This window comes from Lissotriton vulgaris, chromosome 7 (assembly GCF_964263255.1).
Source record: "Lissotriton vulgaris chromosome 7, aLisVul1.2, whole genome shotgun sequence".
In the NCBI taxonomy this organism is placed as follows: domain Eukaryota; kingdom Metazoa; phylum Chordata; class Amphibia; order Caudata; family Salamandridae; genus Lissotriton; species Lissotriton vulgaris.
Window position 1 is genome coordinate 895,615,663 of NC_141695.1, and position 20,214 is coordinate 895,635,876.

The 20,214-nt window shown below is 43.4% G+C and overlaps 1 protein-coding gene across 3 annotated transcripts in view; it reads right to left on the reverse strand.

Annotated features, from left to right (window-relative positions):
* Positions 1–20,214, reverse strand: part of HMGXB3 (HMG-box containing 3) — a 558,172-nt gene that overhangs the window by 163,138 nt on the left and 374,820 nt on the right. For all 3 annotated transcript variants that reach the window (XM_086931317.1, XM_086931319.1, XM_086931318.1), the window contains exon 16: positions 14,776–14,995. In XM_086931317.1, coding sequence (XP_086787443.1) covers positions 14,776–14,995 — 220 coding nt within the window. The remainder of the gene's footprint in view (positions 1–14,775; positions 14,996–20,214) is intronic.

A 20,214-nucleotide genomic window follows, 5' to 3' on the forward strand; every position in this document is an offset into this window, starting at 1 on the left:
GTAACTTCATAGACATTTAATTCACACGTGTATGATTTAATGTCTCTGTTTAATATGTGGGTGTGATGCAAAGCACTAACATCATGAATTAGAAAGAATAGCGCTCTAAAAGAATTACATTAAAATATTGTAATTATAAGTGATTTTTAAATTGTTGCGTAATTAGTCAAACAGATCCCCGTCATTTTGTGTATGGAGGTAACTAGTCCGGTACTACATATGACCGTACCCAAGTGCATATGTTAGAAAGCGGCGGCCTGACCTACCGGAACATAGTGGGCAGAAGCCACAAGAAAGTTTGGCTTGTTTCGAGCTTGATAGTCCAGGACCACCGCATACGGAGTCAAAGCCAGGTAATAACTTGGGTTTTCAGTGGCTGTCACACTTCTTATACCCAGGCAGAGTATTGTTTACATCAGGGTTGAAGAAAATAGGCCCCAGTACAATTATCAAAGAATTGGTAAATTCAGCTTTGTTCCCCTGATTTTGATCACACTTTCACCCAAAGACTTCATGTGTTTTCAGCAGCCAACATAAACCAATCTGCAGAGTACCATTGGCTCTCCTAATCCTGTTTGGGCTGGTAGCTGCTCTTACAGGCTCCCTGGAAATTAAGAAACCTAAACAGTATCCTGGGGGGGGTCTGACTAGAGGCAGAAGCTAGTAGGGAGGGAGATGTCTGGAGGTCTGGGGGGTGTAGGGACAGGGTGCAGAGATGCCGGGTTGGGCAGTGATTCTAAGAGGCTTGAGGCACAGAGATATCAGAATGAGAGCTGGGGGGGGGCAGAGGCCGTCAGAGCATTTTAGGGCAAAATGTGTGTCGAGGAAGGCGGCAGAGAAACTCAGGTAGGGGGCTGCACAGAGGAGCAGCACAGAAAGCTGAGAGAGGAGCAACATACAGGTAGGGTGGTACACCACGGAAATGGCAGGAATGTATCTTATGTAGTCAAGCCACAGCCTTAATTACATAGGCCACGACTCATTAAAAGAGAACTTTGTTCATCCCACTTAAAGCCCTGCTTTTAGTATATGGAAATAATAAAGTTTCTCACGAATGCTGTTTCGAAAATCTTTAAAAAAAGAATACAGTACATACTGACTGTTTACATAATTAGCCTGCTCCACTCGTTCTCTTATTTCCTCGAAAGACAGCGCAGCAAATGGAAATACTCAGACATGATATGATGATGAACCTTTACCTTTTTGCACATTAAAAATACAGAGGCTATTGCCGATTCTCTATCTGCTTTGCGAGGCACCAAAAATATTAACATGGAACCTTTTCAATCAAGGTTCGGGAAACGTAACGTTACCATTTATTTTACAATTGCTGTGTACTATAGGAAATTGAGTTCCCCTTACTTCATCTATGCGCGTCTGTGAAAGGCACTCCCGTTTACTCTGAGTTTCTAATCTTGCTGCAAAAGTCAGAAGCTTGACTCGCTACGAACTTCACAGGCATGCATCGTTAAACTCTGCCGGTGGCCCCCGCCCTCTCCAGTCCAGGCCGTGTTTTCATGCCCCTCCGAAAGGGAGCAGAGGTCGAGAGGCGCCTGGTATTTGAAAGGCCACTCAAACAACGTGCCTAAAACATCACCAACTTGCTATTTGATGAGCAGGCTTCCCCACGCACAGCCAGAGTTCAGTTGCGTTGACTCTGCCCGTCACAGTGTGGCTAAAGGAAACTACTATTGTAGGGCTCAGCTGTACGGAGACACGTAGTGACGTGTTTGCGTACAGCCAATAAGAAGCCATAATTTTTCATGCTTGCCGGGAGTCCCTTATTTTGCGGCCGAAATAGGAAATATCGCGGCCTTTTGACAAACCAGCTGATTTTGCGATTTTTTCGTGAATCGCGAAATCGCGAAATGCTGGAGGGTCTGATTACCCCATTTGATTTTGTGCATAAGGCACAGAGTCTTAAATTTCACACGGTTTTCGATTTTTAACCAATGGAGCGCCTTGATGTGTCCAGATATTCTCTCCCTTCTGGGGCACTTGCAGAGTAATCTGGCCGCGGCATTTTGGACTAGTTGGAGACGTCTCTTGACTGCTTGTGTTGATCCCAGGTATAGGGCGTTCCCGCAATCTAATCGGGAGGTAATCAGAGCATTGACTACTGACTTCTGCGTGTCTTCTGGCAACATCCAGATGATTTTTCTAAGCCATCTCAGTATGGTGAAACAGATGGCTGCGACATTGTTGACTTGTGGCTCCATGGTTAATTTATTTGGTAGCAGTCTGCTTCTGTTGTGGGAGCACCTCGGCCAAGGTCGATGTGTGTTCTTTCACCGGGTCTGCTACTTTCGTATGGTTCGCCCTCAGTAAGTTCAGTCCCGTGGTCAGAGATCCTATCTGAGATTCAATGGCCTTCCTGGAGTCTCTAACTTCCTGTAGAATGAGGTCCAACTTATCCAGTTGTGCAGGCACCATCGTGGGAGGGACACAATCTGACCAGGCGTATTATCCACATTGTCCTGTGTGTCTCGCGGATGGATCTGAGCCAACCTGACCCTGCTTTTTCGTCGTATTGCGCCCCATGGTTCTCGATAGATTGCAGCACCCAGGCGCAGTCAGTCAGTTTCTCAGTGTCTATGATTAGCGGCACGCACTCGGGCCGCCTGCAGGGTGCCAGTTGAGCTTCCGTCACAGAGGAATGAGCAGCGCCGTCGTCAGCCGCAGTTATAGACACAGTCAGGGGCCAGGCAATCAGCGTCTCCGTGAGGCGATAGAAGGGAACCCCACAGGCCACATGGGTCTCTCCCATCCTGTGGGGCCACTCAGCGTATTCCCAATCCGCCCGTCGTGGAAGCGAGGGAGGGGGCCGGGGGAGGGGAGACCTTCAAGTGCCCACACAGCGGGGGGGGGGGGGGGGGGGGGGGGGGGAAGAAGGGGAGTTCCCTCCAGCCTGTGCTCTGGTAGTGTGTCCTTACCCGTCCGGGCAGTTTCCGACGGGGCAGTGGTATTTCAGATGGAGTACCTCTCCAGGTCGATCAACACCTCTGGGTCCAGATCTTCCCTCTGCACGCTATATGAGCCTCTGTGTCTTCTCAGTGTGGCGAGTCATCGGCCTACAGAGTTCATGTCCGCCAGGCGCCACGTAGCTCCGCCCCCTCCGCAGTAGGCCGCACAGCCCCGGGCTCACGTAGTTTTATCGCCCGCGTGCAGCTGCCTCAGTTATCGTCGCACAATGACACGACCTGTACCGCTGTGTCCGCCGCTCTCATCAGCGCATTCTGCCGTCGTGCCTCACTGGTGGCAGTAGCGGGCACGTCCCGGCATCACTCCTCGCCGACCAGGGCAGCTATTCGCAGTCCAAAGGCCCACACGGCTGCGCGGCTTCGCCGGACAGCTGAGAGCGCTCCCGGCCGGGAGCCCTGCAATCCGCTGATCGGTGCTCCTTCCGGACAGCTCAGTGCGACCATAGGTCCCTCCGCCACTGAATTCTGCAGTTTGGGACCCCCTGCAGTATGGCAACCAGGTAAATTCAGTATTTTTCAGCGGCCGGGTCCGGAGCGCTCTTAGAGTACGTCCGCCATGTTCAGCGGCTGGCCACGCCCCCCAAAGTAAACTTACTGTTGACAGCATTTTTCGATGGGTCAGGAGTTCCATCGCGTTGCCGTCTGATCTTATTCCATCTTCGAGTCCGGAGGAGTCGGCGTTCGCGTAAGCGCACAGACTGACAAGGCGCAGTGTCATCACGCTGTGTTCTGTCATCACGTTACGCGTTACGTTTCCTGTGTCATCACGCAACGTGGGTGCCATTTTCTGTTGCTGCCTAGCAACACTCTCTGAAAAACAAGCATTTTGAGGACGATTCGCCTCATATTGGATTAAAGGTGGAAACTTTAACATATTTACATACATCGGTGACACGCACACCGTGTGTCTCATATTATGGATTTTAGTGTAATTTTGGCATCGGTGACACGGACACCGTATGTCTCATAGTTGTTGTATTAAATATACTGCATTTATTACAAAATATTTATTTTTTTAGATTGTGTTCACTCCCTATTTATTAGCTTTTTTTTAAAATTAGTTACTGGAATTACAATGTCTGGCATTGTTCCTCCTCCATTTTTTCTATCGTCCCCAGGTGAACCTCCCATGGCTTGGGAAATATGGAAACCTGTTTTTCTAGCTTATGTAGAGGTGTTGCAGGAGGGAGAATGTGAGCCTGAAAGGAAATTGTCGCTTTTAAAACTGTTTAGGTGGAATTGCCTTGAAATAATTCAAAACCTTACCAGCTCTCGTAAATCCAGGGCATATTAATGTATACGAGTATGCTTCTTTGCAATTAAGTCTGCGATACGGTAAAAAGAAGAATGTTGTTATGGAGAGGTTTATTTTTTATTCACGAAGCAATGCGCAGATGAACCTGTGGAGGATTTTCTTTCAGCTTTAAGATCATTAGCTGTCACTTGTGACTTTGAACATATTTCTTATGAGCAAGTCTTAAGGGACCAAATTTTGATGAGAACAAATAACAAAAAAGTACAGGAACGACTTTGGGCTACATCTGATATGTCTTTAAACAATGCCATAGATATTGCAAAGTCTATAGAACGTTCCGAAAAATTTGTGAAGGAAATTAGAGGAAATGATAAAGGTGATGTTTTCATTGTTTCTAAGGATTCCGATAGGTCAAAGAAAATCTATTTACCGAGAAGTGATTTTTCATTTAGAATGGACAACAAGTTCAGAAACCAGAAGTATGAAAAGAAGATCTCAAAATTACTTTGTTTCAGATGTGGAAGCGATGGGCATTTAGCAGTTGTAGAAATTGTCCAGCTTTAGGAAAAACGTGCTCAAAATGCAACAAGAAAGGCAATTTCACAAGATTTTGTAGATCATTACCCGGGAAAGTGAATTGTATACATGATTGCTGCGACAGTTATGCTTTAGATGATGAGAGCGAGTTCTAAGTCAATACTGTAATCAATGTATGTGAGGATTGGGATTGTACAAAATTCCCGTCTTGTGTGATAACTGTTGATATTGATTTGGAATTTTTCGTAGACTCATGTGCATGGTATACCATCATTTCATTGAATGTTTTTCATGAGAAGTGGCCTAACAGAATTCTGTTCCAACCTGATGTATTCCCTGGTGGTTATACAGGCCAAAAAATTGATCTACTTGGATTTTTTAATGCTAATTAACAAATTTTCTGGCCGCCATACTTTTGGGAAAATTTATGTAGCAAGCTCAGGATTGTCACTTCTAGGGTGGCCGCACCAACACCAGTTGGAAATGAAAATTGATTCAAGAGCCAACCCTCCTGTTTTTGTTGTGCAACCACACTGTATGTCAGTTGTTCATGGAGACACCTCACAGTTAGTAGATAGTTTGAGGAAATCATTTCCAAGTGTTTTTAGTGGTACTCTGGGACGATATCAGGGTTTTGAACATGTCATCAAGCTGCATGAGAATATTATTCCTGTTCGACAGAGTACGGAATGTTCCACTAACTTACAGGAGCAAATTAAAGGATATGCTTAAGGACTTATGTCAGAAGAATATTATAGAACCAATTGAATCTTCCCCTTGGGTTTCTCCCATTGTAATTTCAATTAGGTCTTCTGGCGAGCTTAGGCTGTGTGTAGATCTTCGTAGTGTTAATAGTGCTATTTGGGTGGATTCTCATCCCTTACCAAATCTTCACAAAATGGTTTCCACCATAGCTGGTGCACAAGTCTTTTCTTGTGTTGATTTGGCCAGCGCTTATCATCAGGTGGTCCTTTCTGAGGAATCTAAGAACATCACCGCGTTCATTACTCCTGAGGGTCTTTACAGATTTTGTCGTATGCCATTTGGTTTGGCGAGCGCTGCCTCAGTGTTTCAGAGACTCATGAGAGACACTTTGGAGGGGTTAAATGGCGCTGTAGAGTTTCAGGATGACATTCTTGTGTACGGCAAAAATGATGAGGAGCATGATAACAATCTGAAATGTGTGATTGCTGCTTTGTCAAAGAAGGGGCTTACTCTCCGTCTTGGCAAATGCAAGTTTAGACAAAAAGAGGTTGAGTATCTAGGGCATACCATTAGTGGAATGGGGATTAAATCGAAAAGAAATCATGTTGAAAGTATTGTAAACGCTCCTTTACCTTCTTCAAAAGAACTGGTGGCATTTTTGGGACTTATTGAATTCTATGCAAAATTCATACCAAATTTTTCTACAAACGTTGATCTTTTTAGATGTTTAAGAGGAATGCCAAATTTGTTTGGACTGATGATATGACCCAAGCTTTTAAGAAATTGAAAACGTTTGTTGTGAATGCGCCGTGCCTTAAACCTTTTGTGTGTGGTGTGAAATGCATTGTCATGGTGGATGCTAGTAGTTCTGGATTGGGTGGTGTCCTTTTGCAGAGAGACAATGAGAAGGAATGGGTAGTTGCGTATGCCTCAAGAGCTTTGAGAGATGCCGAAAATAATTATTCCGTTATAGAAAGGGAATTGTTGGCATGTGTTTGGGGAGCTGAACACTTTAAACCTTTTTTGTGGGGTACGAGATTTACCATAAAAACTGACCATAAGCCTCTTGTTTTTCTCATGGCTCTCGGTGGTGGCAGGACCATGTCGGCGTGTCTCGCAAGGTTAGCTTCAAGATTACAATCCTTTCAGTGTCAGATTGAGTATGTTCAGGGTAAGGTGAATGCACATGCAGATTGCATGTCAATATGATGGTTTTTTTTTTAAGGTTCAGGAAGAGCTGGAGAATGATTTAGTTCTAAGAGGAGACAAAATTGTTCCACCTTTTTCTCTCAGGAATGTTGTTCTTGAGATTGCTCATGAGGGGCATCTAGGAATATCTTTCACCAGAAGATGCTTAAAGGAGTCTTTTTGGTGGCCAGGGATTGATTCCTGTGTGGATCATTTTGTGCGTTCATGTGTTCATTGTCCAAATAGCGACAAAACAGCTGTAGTTTTGCATCCTGAACCTCATCCTGTTGATTTACCCCTTGGTCCTTGGCGTAAACTTGGTTTAGATATCATTGGTCCATTTAGTTGTTTACCTAAACAAGAAGCTTTTGGAATTGTCCTTATTGATTATTATTCTAAATGGCCGGAAGTCAAGATGGTCAAGGATGTTACTTCTCACCATGTAATAGAGTTTCTGGATGAGATTTTTTTCCAGAGAGGGGATTCTCCAAGAGGTTGTAACTGATAATGGCCCCCAGTTTGTTAGCAAGGAAATTAAATAATTTATGGCTAAATGTGGTATCGTTCATAGAAGGATTGCGGTTTCCCATCCTGAGGCCAATGGCCAGGTTGAACGGTTCAACCGTGTGATCAAGGAAGCTATTCAACTTTCAATTAAGGGTGATTTGAATTGGAGAAATGCATTACAATCCATGCTTCTGGCTTACAGGACTTCACCTAATTCTGTAACTTTGGTCAGCCCTTTTGAACTTTTAAGAGGACGTAAACCTAGTACCAGGTGGGCACCTTAGTGGTTAAAGAAAAATATATGTGGATCCGATAATTTTTTGAAAGTAGATTTTGAGGCGGTTCAACGTATAGTTGAATTATATAAAAATAAAACGAAACATGCTATGGTAAAGAAAGTTGGTTCTACGTCTAGTCGCTTGATAAAAGTGGGTAATTTAGTTCGTATTAAGAAGAAGGAAGGTGTAAGCAAAGGTTTTCCTGTGTGGTCAAGTCCTAAAAAGGTGATTGAAATCTTTAGGAATGCATTCAGGGTTGATGGTGGTTCAATTTGGAACTTAAATAGAATTTCTGTGTTTACTGGGGTTAGTCCAGTTGAAAATGAATGACAGCAATGTGTTTTTGGATGTTGGGCAACAAAGTGAACAAGGGAATTGTACATATGCGGAGTGCAATTCTGGTAACACCAGAATTGCGCGTTCTCACCGTGTGCCTGCTAGGTATAACGATTTTTTAATGAAATAAGTTTATAATGTTATTATTCTGACTGTGTTTTCTTGTTTTTTTTATTTTTAAATATAATTTTTTTGTTGTTGTTTTTGTTTCAAGGGGGGAAGGTGTGTTGGGAACTGCTTATGTGATGCGAGCTGTCACGAGCTTGCTTGTTGTGTTACAGCTCATGACTAGCTCGTGTTCAATGGGAATGTTGGGGACTATGTTGTTGTTTGAATATGTGGAATGATGAGGAGTACTGTTGGTAGGGGCATTATCAGACTGGACATCTTGAAGAGTGGATGTTGAATAAACCTCGTCTCACGCCATATGCTTCCAACGCGTTTTTATTGCTTCAATTGAGACTTTCTACAGGCCCACAGTACGTGTGGGCACTGTCTCTCGTGTAAATGCCTGGGCAGAGCAGGGTCGTAAAGTAAGGGATGTGTGCATTTTTTTTGCACACATACCTGTGTATGAGATGCTTTCGGTACGCCTCAGAGGGCATTTTCGAGCCATCCGCTCTGAATAGGGAGTGGTGCTGCTGTGTCTGTGTTGGTACCTTTCAGTTTTCAGTGTATACTAAGCGATACTTGCTCTCTTACAGCCGGTGGACTCGCTTGTTCAGTTCCACAAAATACACTTCCTGCCCTTAGGCATGTGAGTGAGCGGTGGTTGCTTGAGAATGGTTGGATGTGGATTTCTAGGCCCTCATGAAACACGAGCGCAGGAGAGGGCGTCTGGAGTGTGAGAAGAAAGATACACGTTCTGGTGCAGGTCGAGGCTATTCGCACATGCCTCGTCAAGCATGGCCTTTCATGTCTCCGTTGTCATGTACAGCCTTGGCTGTCTGCGTTGTGTGTGTGCAATACTCTGCACAGAACCAAGCCCAGATGAGGAAACAGCAGTAAGGGGGGGGGGATGGAAACGCAGCCTGTGTTACAGAAGGCGATGGTGTACAGTGGGGTTCGAATGCACCCATTTTGTCTCGAGAATAGTATGCCCTGGATGGACACAGTCAATTAACTTTTCGCGATGAATGAGTCCTTGAACTATATCAATACAATCTGTCCTTGCCTTTACATAAATAAGCAAAATGTTATCTTGGTTTCAAGGCCCATGCATGATCCCTGTTGCATTTATTATTTTTTCATATAAATTATTGATGGTTAGGGAATTCCAACTGATGAACATTTACACTTGAAATAGCAGATCACGTTTTTATACTTCTGCTCATAATGACTAAAGACATGCAGTTGTTTACCAGGGACATTGTGAAGTACCACAACTTCGGTTGTGGTTTCTATATTCTGCAGCAAAGGAATGTGAGTTGTAGTTCTACAGGATCTAGTAATAAATGCATTTTTTTACCCCTTGCACCACCTCCAGATGGAAATGCCATTCGTTATCTGCTAGGTAAGTTCAGCTGAGTTTGTGCACCCTGGCATTCAGAAGCCGGCCAGGTGTTAAACCACCATGGAAATGCCCTGACGTTCCAGCAATGTCCAGAGACTCAGGGCCTCTTGAGAAATGGTCTACAACTCCACTCGCTTTGTTTGTTGCAGTACCACATGGCGGTGATGTTGTCCTAGAACACCTGCACTAGCCTTTACATGATGGAGTGTAGAAAGGACACATTAGTATCATAGCCTGAATATCTTGGTCTCACCATTCGGGAGGATAGGCCCGAAACTGCACTGTGTCCAGAAGAGCGCTGATGAAAGGGAGCATCTAAAAGTGAGTTTCGTGTGACTTTGGCATGGTGATAGTGCACCTCAGCAAATGCTGGAGGTCTGCCGTAGTCTGGAGGTGAGAGATGACTGCCTTGGGCGAGCCCGCCTTTAACAGCCAATCATCAAGAAAGGGAAAGACTGGCACCCCTGGTCTCTGCAGATGAGCTGTAACCACTGCCATCCTCTTGGTGAACACCCAAGGGGCTTTAGTAAGGACAAAAGGGAGCACAGCAAACTGAAAGTGCTCGTGGCCCACTGTGAAAAGCAAGTAACACCTGGGGCCAGGCAGAATGGAAATGTGGCAGTGTGCATCCTGCAAGTTCAAAGCTACCATCCAGTCTCCCAGGTTTAGAGCCGACAAGACTTGAGCAAGCGTAAGCATTTTGAACTTCTCCTTCATGAGAAAGAAATTTAGAGGGCGCAGGTCGAGGATAGGACGAAGGCCTCTGTTGTTCTTGGGCACCAGAAAGTAGTGGGAATACCAACCACAACCTACTTCAGGCGTTGGCACCCTCTTGATGGCTCCCTTGGCCAAGAGATCCATCAGTTCCTGGTGGAGCAAAGAAATATGGTCTTCCGTCAGCCTGTCACAAGCAGGTGGCATGGGTGGAGGGGTAGTCTCGAAAGGGAGGGAGTCTGCAGAACCCATTGTTCTGATGGTATAGACAAGTTGGGCAGGTGATGGCAGATCCTGCCGCCTACTGGGTTCCCATGATAGTAAGGAGACAAACTATAAGTTTTGGAGGCTGCGGCTTTGGCGGGGGAAGGTGCCCGACCCACGAGGTTTGTGGGTACCGAGTCTTCGGCCATGCAGAGGCTGGGAAGCTTGGACACCATGGTGGCTGGTCAGGTATAGACGTGGCTGGAAGCCCCTTCAAAAGCCATGAAAGGAGCAAAATGTGGTTTTGGGTTGCTGAGGGGCAATGGAAAGGCCCATGGCCGAGTGACCTGATGACTTAAAGTGCAACGAAGATTTTGAGCTTGCCACCAATCCCGGGACCTTCCTTTCAACTGAGATAGAGACTGTCATGGTGTCTCTATCTTGAGGGAGTGCTCACTCAAGCCCTTCAGATTCATGGCGTGGCAGTCTATGCAGGTCTAAAAGCCGTGATCGCGCTTGAGTCACCAAAGGCAAACAAGATGCTATGACCTTTAAGGTGTGGTCACCAATGTTCCCTCTAATTATTTTCCTCTGTGTGCGGCAGAGTAAGGTCTCTGTGCGCTGCAGCGAAGGCTATGTGCACCAAAAACCTGACCGTGCGTGTAGACCTGGACTTTGAGTGGGATGAAAAAACTACGGGGTCTCTCAAAGGGGCGTAACCAATGCAATTAAGGGCATGGCTTGAAAGCAGTTAGGCTAAAAATATGTGCATCGCATAGTGTACGACCCGAGGTCTGTCAGTATCACTGCATTCAAATGGACAGCGCGACAACGTCTTAGTAAACTTTGCTCGCAAGATCCGCCTGTGTATTGTATGCATCATCCTGCAGTTTAGTTATTTTGGGTTAGTTAATTTAAAAAAAACACATAATTTTAAATATTTTACGAGTGAGAGAGAGAGGCACGTGTGGGATAATGGCTTGCTGTGTGTTGAACTCAATCTTGCCACTGTAAACACGACTGCACTGTGTATTGTTTTATTTCCCAGCATTGTTAGCTTCCCTGGTGCCTCTTGCTTCAGGGTTTCAAAGAATTTCCCCCTGCCTTGCAACAATCTAATATGGGTCTGGTAGTGACAAGGCATGGTTTCAACAGTCTCACTGTTTGGGAGGAAAACAACAAAGAGCACGTTTCTCTTGCTGTGTTCGTGCCACCTAACGCTGATAGAAATGATGTGTCCTTGGGCGTTCTGATCTCTTGTTCGATGATGCCACGTGTTCTCTCTGAAAAAAAGATGCCCGCCTTCTCGCTGTTAAATAGTAACCACGTTAACTTGTTTTTCAGGAAGTGGGGGACACCTTTAATTTTTACTGGAGGAATTCTTTTCCCATTCAGCGTAAACCTTGTTCGATACACTTTCACGCCATTGAGGATTGCCAGTAGCCCAATGCAGCTGCAGACATGTTCGAAATTTCAGTGCAGATAATAAAATGTGGGGTCATGGTGGCGAGAGCTGCTGATTGAAAATGTATGTGGATGATTGACCTACTCAGTAGCTATTACGAACTTCAAACACTTACACAACTTTACACAACAAATCTGTTCCTAATCTTTTTATCTCTTCACGGTGTTTGAGCAGCAGTTCTGGTGAAAAGCTCTAGTCCGGCTGGCGATGTACCTTATAGAAACATGGGCAGAAATAGTTTTGGCTGAAGTAGTTAATTTGCTGCTTTTATGGAGGTGAGATAAGAAGGCAAGTGGATGGACGTAGCCGGTCAAGCTGAATACAGTTTGCCACAGGTTGTCCTCAATGTGTGAGAAACAAAAAGGAGTTTGCTTCTTTGGTTAGGTTTTGACAGAAACTGCCTCTAATTATTACAAATAGACACCTTTTTATAACATCTAGGAATATACTTCGTACTTCTATCACGGAACAAATGAACGTTTTTACCTTGATGCTGTCTTTTGTTCGAGCGCGGCTGGGGGATGATTGTGACTCGCCCATCCCATTTGCATAGATTAAAAGCATGCCAACTGAATGGCCAAAACCGTACTCCGTCCGATCAAGGCAAGAAATGCCCCAGTCCACCATAAAAAGAGCGCACAATTGAGCAAGCAGTGCTTATTTTTCACAAAAAAAAGTGCCAGGGCCCTCGTCGGGAGGCAACTGAATGCTTGCGACACCTATAGCCCGCCAGCCCTGCCAATGACAGTTTGACTATCTTTTGTTAGAGCGCAGATGGGGGCTGATTGTGACAGAGTGGCCAGTGTGAAAATATTTATGTTAATTGCAGAGCATGACGGTGCTGCAATTAACACATATTACCACAAAGGCCCATAAACAGCCTGCAGCCGCTTCCCATTAAAGAACAAATGTAGCAAGAGCCACTTGTTATGGAACTCGTCCCTGAAATCAGGAAATTTGCATCTTTTGTTTCACTCGCCTTTTAAAAGCGGCGTGATGGGTGCGCGCTTCAATAGGGACACTGCACGCTGGGGGGTCACTAAGGAGGGCGACCGCGCACGTGCGCTCTTTAGAGGGAACACTGGTGGTCACATTTGATGTGGTCACTACTATAACATTGATCAAAGTCACTATTAGCTTGGGACTATTTTCATTGATCAGAAGTAGCTCTGGCTACAGAATAGGTTGAAGAGACCTGATATACAATACATACACATACTTTTCTTCATGGATAAATATGAGGATAAAATAAAATTGTTTCCTTGATTTTTCTCCTGGAGACTTTTCCTTGTAAACAATTTTAAAGAATCGTTGAGGGACAATCTAATTGGAATTACAGAGATACTGTTAGGTAAAATTGCCAAAAAAATATTAAGAAATGTTATCAGAAACATGCACTGTTCAACCATTTTTAAATGTTGGGAGTAATAGTTAAATGTTTTTAATAATTCTTGATTTCTTTTCTGAGTAAATATTTTTATGAAATTATTTTTACAACCCACTATAATTAATAGAGACAATTATAAAAAGTTCAGTAATAAATACTTCAATACTATATCTAAGAAAACAAAACCAGGGAGATTTTTACAGAAACAGATTAATTTATTTGGGCAATCAACAGTGTGAAGCTGAAGATGCAAATGGTACACTTTACAAATTATTTATGTGTATTTCTCAAACCCTCCCCCAAATGCCTCACTGATACCAGAACCAGCGGTGGTCAGTAAATATATGTAACTTCAGAATAATAGTTTTATCCCCTTGGCCTGTTTCGGTCTCCAAAAGGGGGATGATCAAGGCCCTAATGTGTTAAGGGGATAAAACAATAAACCCTTTGTTCTCAACTGAGTGTCCATCCTGAAATTAATAGGTTATAGATATCAATAACCTTTTTTACTGTACTACAAATGCAACAATAAAAAAAAAAGAATTCTATTCATAACTTTGTATTTTGTAATACAGAATACATAATGCAAACATGTTACTTTATGTGGGATGTTTAAAATAAATATTAAAAAATTAATTTAAATGTATTTTTATAAGTACTCTAATTCAGTATTTAATTCAAAATTAAGCTAATAGTGGAAAGCACTGAAGGTAACATTTCACATGTAGGCAGAGGTCACCACCACTGAGAAGATATCTCACTATAGTGAAGTACAGGGAACATTTTAATGAACTTTTTTTTTTTTTAAATAGCTATGTTAAATAGGAATGTATACGAGTAATACATATTTATTTTGTGTCTAACATAAATGCTAATGCACTATTGGCTTCCTTTTGAATTAATTTGAGCTTTTATTTAAAATCCTGCATACATTATTTATATTTCCCGACTAAGTTTTAAAAATTACAAAATATGTGTACAGGTTTAATTTAAATTAACTTAATAAAAAATTCAATTGCGTTTATTTTTAAATTAAAAAGGAGTACCGAAATATTTTACCATAAAATATTTTTATGCATACACAATTTTAGTTTAACATTAAATTAAATGTATATATATATTTTTAACTAGCCAAAATTAATGAATTTATGTTATTATTTCCCATGAGGTTCGTTTTTAAGTGCTCCACTATTTTGTATGTGAGGGTGATGTAGTCCCATTGGTTGGCCATGTGTGGTGTTGGACTTTCCCCAGGTATGAGATGGAGTATCTTTGCTACTGTTTTGGGTTACTTTTGGCTGTAGTAACCTTAGAAGTGCAATCTGTTAGTAGCAACAGGCTTCTTCCACGCCCTAAAACCCTTCTTAAACATACCGAAACACCTTCTTACTCCTTCCGATTCACTATTAAGCACTCCTAATGCTCCCCTTGGTCCCTTCCATATTTACTATTCAGTAGTAAATTTACATGTATGGGGATCTCCCCATAAAAAGGATAGGAGAACCAGAGGTGGAGATTTATACTAGGTTTGTGAATTGCATTTTGCAGTACGTAGTAGTGCTACTGTACTTCTTTACGTATTACAGAATGCACTTTGCGAATCAAGCCTCACATATCAAAGTGGCTGACTACCGGAGAGAAAGAAAGTAAAACGACTGTTACACGTTTTATGATATACATGCTACCATTCTGCCTTTCCTGTTACCTGGTACTGATCGCTGCTCCAGGTTCTTGTCCTTCTCTGTGTTGACCACCACAGATCCCCTCAACAGTGGCGCAAAGAAGGGGGCAATAATTGCTGCATCAAACTTGGTGATAGGAATGCCAGAGGGAAAGGCAGCCTGCTCAATCACTTCCATCTCCATGGTAAGCCAGAAATCTTCCACATTAACCTCCCCACTGACAGCGAATTCTGGCCAAGTGAACTGCAAAAAGACAGCAGGGTTATCATAGTTGCAGTAGTTCCTGCAGTTTGAAAGAGAACGCTACATTTCCCATATATTTAACAATTCTTCCACCTAAAATAGAACAACCCCCACCATACCACCCAATATCTTCAAATATGGGGCTACAGCCATTAAGTGTAACACAACGCACATCACAACCCACTAAGGCGAGGAGGAAAATTCCTCTCATGCTATAGAGGGATAACTAAAGGAAACTGGGGGTACTTGCAAATTCCATTAAAAGAACAAACAGTGCTTAATCAATTGTTAAATGCACAAATATGCCACACCGCACCTAGGAGACAGAAGTTAATGAGGCTTTCATTGAGCTACAAAGGGCACCTTTTCAGTGATGTATGCATATCTCTCTCATTTATTAATTCAAGAGTTCTATAGAGTTTTAAATGTCTCTTTTAGGTCATTTAAGAGCGGTGAATGTACTAAGGAGGACACACCAGCTTTCGAGAGATTATAAGAGTCATTAGAATCTGGTTAGAGAGGTGGAACCTTTTGCGTGTTTTTTATTTTAACCTCTTTGACGGTATTTAAAATGAAATTACAGGCCATTTTGGAAAGTGGTGTCTTCTACAGTTTTCTGAAGAGCATGAAGTTTGATCTAGCTATTCGGTTTTGGTCCCGAGCTTGATATTACCTAAGTTTGTGCACTCCTAATGCTGAGTGACAATGAATGCAATATCAGTGTAAAGATGTTGGTTGGGCAATAGCAGGGGACTAGAGGATTTAAGTATTTTGGGACCAATACCCCAATAGGCTATGTGCATAAGATAAAGTGCTTTAATTTAAATTTAATCCTAGCTTCCACTAGGATCTATTGAAGCATTTTCAGTTCTAGTTTGATGTGGAATTTTTTTTAGAGTCTTGATATTTGCACATTTACTCCTTCGGGCACACTGAAATTACTTGGGGCGTGAAAGAGTTCAGCATAACAAATAATGGCCTGGCTCATTACTTTTGGTATAGTTACTCGAGGTGTTTCGAGGTCATGGGGCCAAATGGAGGAGACCGAATCAAGTTTAGTCCATCCTATCACAAGCATTTCAGTATTTTCATCCATTAAAGCAAAGGAAACTCTCCTTTTTCGAAGGGAAGACATAACCAAAGCATACATTAATGTTAGCCTGATTTTCAAAGTTGTTTTCCGTAACCTGAAGAGCATTTGGGTGTCATCAGTGTGCATTGGAAATTCAACTAGTACTGATTAAAGAGCTGTTATAAGTCGTGTGGGTCTCAGAGCATGCTAAATCCTCATATGCCCTAAACGTAAACCTTTGCCTCCACCAAGAAAGATAGAAAGTATTGTATGTAGAGTGAATGCTCTATAATGACTAAATAGAGTAGTATGAAGAGAGATGCCATGAAAGCTCCCATAATTCCTGGGATGCATTTCCCCATGTACAAAGAAATATTTCCATTTTATGTGTGGTTTTTATAAGTTCTACAAGCTGTTAGTAAAATTACCCCAGATTAAAATGAGAGGGTGGTAGAGAACAGCCTGGAAATCTTTCATGTATACTAGTCAGCAAGAGTCAATGCCAATTCCAGGCTTTGGAATCGAAGGTGGGGTAGAAGGGGAAAAGACTCCAAGAAAGGTGGAAAAAGTGCCACTTCAATTGCATACCCAATTTTAGCCGGTCTTCCTTAAGTCATCTGAGATAGTGAGAGGGTTTTCCAGAAAGCTCTCTATCTGGGAGACTGGTCTTGGCTCTTGGGTGGAACGTATTGCTGGAAAAACTTGGACAGGTAAGCTAGATTGCGGCCATGGAGTGTCTTATGGGCTTTATTAAAGGGTCTTCAATTGATTGAACTCGCTCTTTACCTGAAACTCAGCATTAGGTTTTTCAAAGTAAGCATGACGTGGCCATACTGTTTTGAGATGAATATCAGTTGGGAAGGGTTAGTTTGGAGATGCTCTCTTTAGCAGCACAGTGCCAAAGGCATTGCAATATTCCAGTCAAACAGCAATGTTGGGAGTTCAAATGTAATTTTATGAGGACACTGCAGGACAGGAAGGACTTGGCATCTGCATCAATGAAATGTGTTGTTGTTTGATGCATTTAGTGAGTGAAAGGTTACCTAAAAAATGTGTACTTTCGGCACAGTAACAAGCATCAGCTGCCTGCAAGCCTGCTAAGAAAGCGGAAGGCCCGTGCAGCAGCAGGACACCAAGCCCCCTACTACCACACAGCTGCGAGAGGAAAACGCTGGGTGAGGGTGGACCCCTGATCTGCTTCTGCCCTTCCCCTGAGGGGTGAGCCTCGACTTGCCTGTGAGAATGCGTCATCACCTGGCCAGCTGCTGACATCTGGAGCTTCTGGTAAGACCTGGAGGAGCCTGCTGGCGCCTGTGTACCCATAAGGGGAGTGCGATCAACCAACCAAGAGGCCCGTGGCGGATTCCTTGGTGGGAATAGTCACGGCGCATTACCATGGGCAAAACAGACAACAAGCAGTCTCGCCTCTCATTTAAGACCTGTCGAGGCACTAGACAGCCGTCAAAGGATGAGATCTGGAGAGACTTGGCGGTGGTGGCTACTGATCCAACTGGGGACAGAGACGACTAACTAGCTACACGCAAGAAAGCCTACCATCTGTAGACTCCGAAAAGGACACCTTGAATGTCTGCATGGACTCCATCCCTAGAAAACTTGACAAACACAAAGACAGAAGGGAGCGCAGAATACCAACTACGGAAGATGACATGGTGGCAAAAGGGAAAACACTATGCGATATGGAGTAAGTAGAGCAAGTCATCGCTGCCAAAAATGAGGATTTGGAGGCCAGATCCTGCAATATTAATCTCAGCATAGTAGGCATACCCGAATCTGACAACAAAGGCCACATGGAGGAACATGTGGAAAAGATATTGCTGGGGATGTCTGGGTCGGAGGACTTCTTGCACCTCTTGATGGTGGAGAGGTCGCCGAGATCCTTGGCTGCCAGGACCCCTCCTGGCACACCAGCTCGCATCATTATAGCCAAATTGCTCATCCTCTTTGACCGTGATGTGGCACTTCACCTAGCGGGAGAGACAAGGCAACTCTCCTTTGATGGCAATAAATTCTCATTGTACCCAGAATTTACCATAGCGGTGTAGGACCTCAAGAGGAAATTCTTACCAGTAAATCAAACTCTTTGCAAAGGCAATGTACTATGTTAAATCTGGCCCATCTACACATCCAGGAGGCTGGCAAGCACCATGTGTTCCAGACTCCTAAACAAGCATCAGATTTTGTTAAAAAGCTCCCCCTTCGTGATGAGCAGAGCTCAGGCAGGTGAAACTCACTGCAACATCATAGAGATTCTAAATATAAGTACACTTGTGACTACCAGGGCAAGACGCAGGACCCCACTTGTGACCCTTGCAAACACGAATAGTGCTATGAAAATTTCCAGACAAAGAGGCAGGCACCAGTTCAATGGGCCACCAGGCCCTGGACTAATGAGCAATGTTCCTTCCAAAAAGAACCACCTCAGACTTATTTCCATTACATTTTAATCAATTATCTTGAATCCAAGCCTGCAATGTGACATACAAGCATTGACGTTTGATTGCGTGGTGTGGATGTCCTCTGAAATAGAGACAATTAGCTGTGAGGACTTCATAGCCTCTGCATCTCCTAATAGAAGTGAGTGAGGCTATGTAAACGTTGAACAATTTCTGCTCAAAGAGGAGCCCTCGGACACTCCACAAGTAACTTTAGTGTAGTGAGATGGGGAAAGATCAAAGCAGACTGAGTGCAGAGGGATAGGAATGAGTAAAACCAGTTGAGGGTGGTGAGACAGATGGCACAGTCGTGCAAGCACTTGGGCAACGCAACAGGAGATACCATGTCAAAGCTGCTGTTAGATCTAAAAGAATCAAGGCAGCAGAAACTCCTTGATCCATGGTACTATATATATCATCAGGGGCTGTAATGGGAGCAGCTTCTGTCCCGAAAGTAGCTTGAAAACTGGAATCGGATGGGTCCAGAAGGTAACTGGTTTCAAAAAGATTGAAAGATGGATGTTGATAAGATTTTCTAAGACTGTGGCGGGGTAAGAAAGTAGAGATTGGCCTGAAGTTGGGAAGGTTGCAGAAGAACATTGGCATGCTTTCGGCCTTCAGGATATGTGACTGAAGTGAGAGGTTTAACAAAGAAGTGAGAACTGCCAAGAGTGGACAATGCAAAGATGAAGATGACGCAAGGGCATTGGTCTTTGGGAGAGGCTGCCCGACTTGACAAAGCATAGTAGTGGTAAAACTGCGTAGGCTGACAGGGGTAAAACAAGATAGACTTGCTTCAGATACCGAAGCGGAATGGAAATTGAGGAAAGGCAGATCATTTAAAGCTGGCTGCCAGTCAAATTTAAAATAGATGTTGGAGATTTTATACTTCAAGAAATCCGCTAAGGAGGTGCAGAGTTCAGCAGACGGCGAAATTGTCTGAGCACAAGCAAATGAATGAGAGAATTCTTTGACAATGGTTAAAATTTCCTTGACGAAGTTAGAGCATTCCTCAATGTAGGAAACAAATGTGGTGTGTCCGGCGGCGCAAAGATTTTGTGCTATGTTCTGAGAGCTGCTTAGACAGTCATTTTGGTGAGAAGCTCCCAAAGTGGTGCAGCGGTAAAGGTAGGAAGATAAGTGGAATAAGGATTGTAGGTTGTCTTTTGTTACCAGTCTCCATGGTCTCAATTTCTTTCTCGGGAGCGAAGATGTGAGAGTGTGGGAAGGTTGAGGAAAGCAAACATTAAATGCTTGGACATGAAGATCTATCCAGGTTAGAGGAGAATTTGAGTCCAGATTGATAATATTGGCTCTATCAATGATGGGGTTAAGTAGGTGCTCTGCGATGTGCGTATGGCATTTTTCATACTGGGTAAGGCCACGGGCATTAAAGTCATTCAGCAAGTTGCAGGGTTCAGCAGCCTCTCGGGTACTATTAATGTGAAAACAAAAATTGCAGAGAGTCATGAAGTGACTATATTTAATGGCAGAGAGCGAAACGCGTTCAGTAAAATTAGTGCTGAAGTCTTTCCTAGGTGAGCAGTAGATAAAGTTGCCCACAAGTGTAGATCAGTTTGAGCAGTACTTTTGAATAGGATATATTGGACTCATTTTGTGATTTTCACACACAAGACAAAACATGAGTAACGTTTGGCAAATTATGGCGATTACAATACCTATTTATTTAGAAA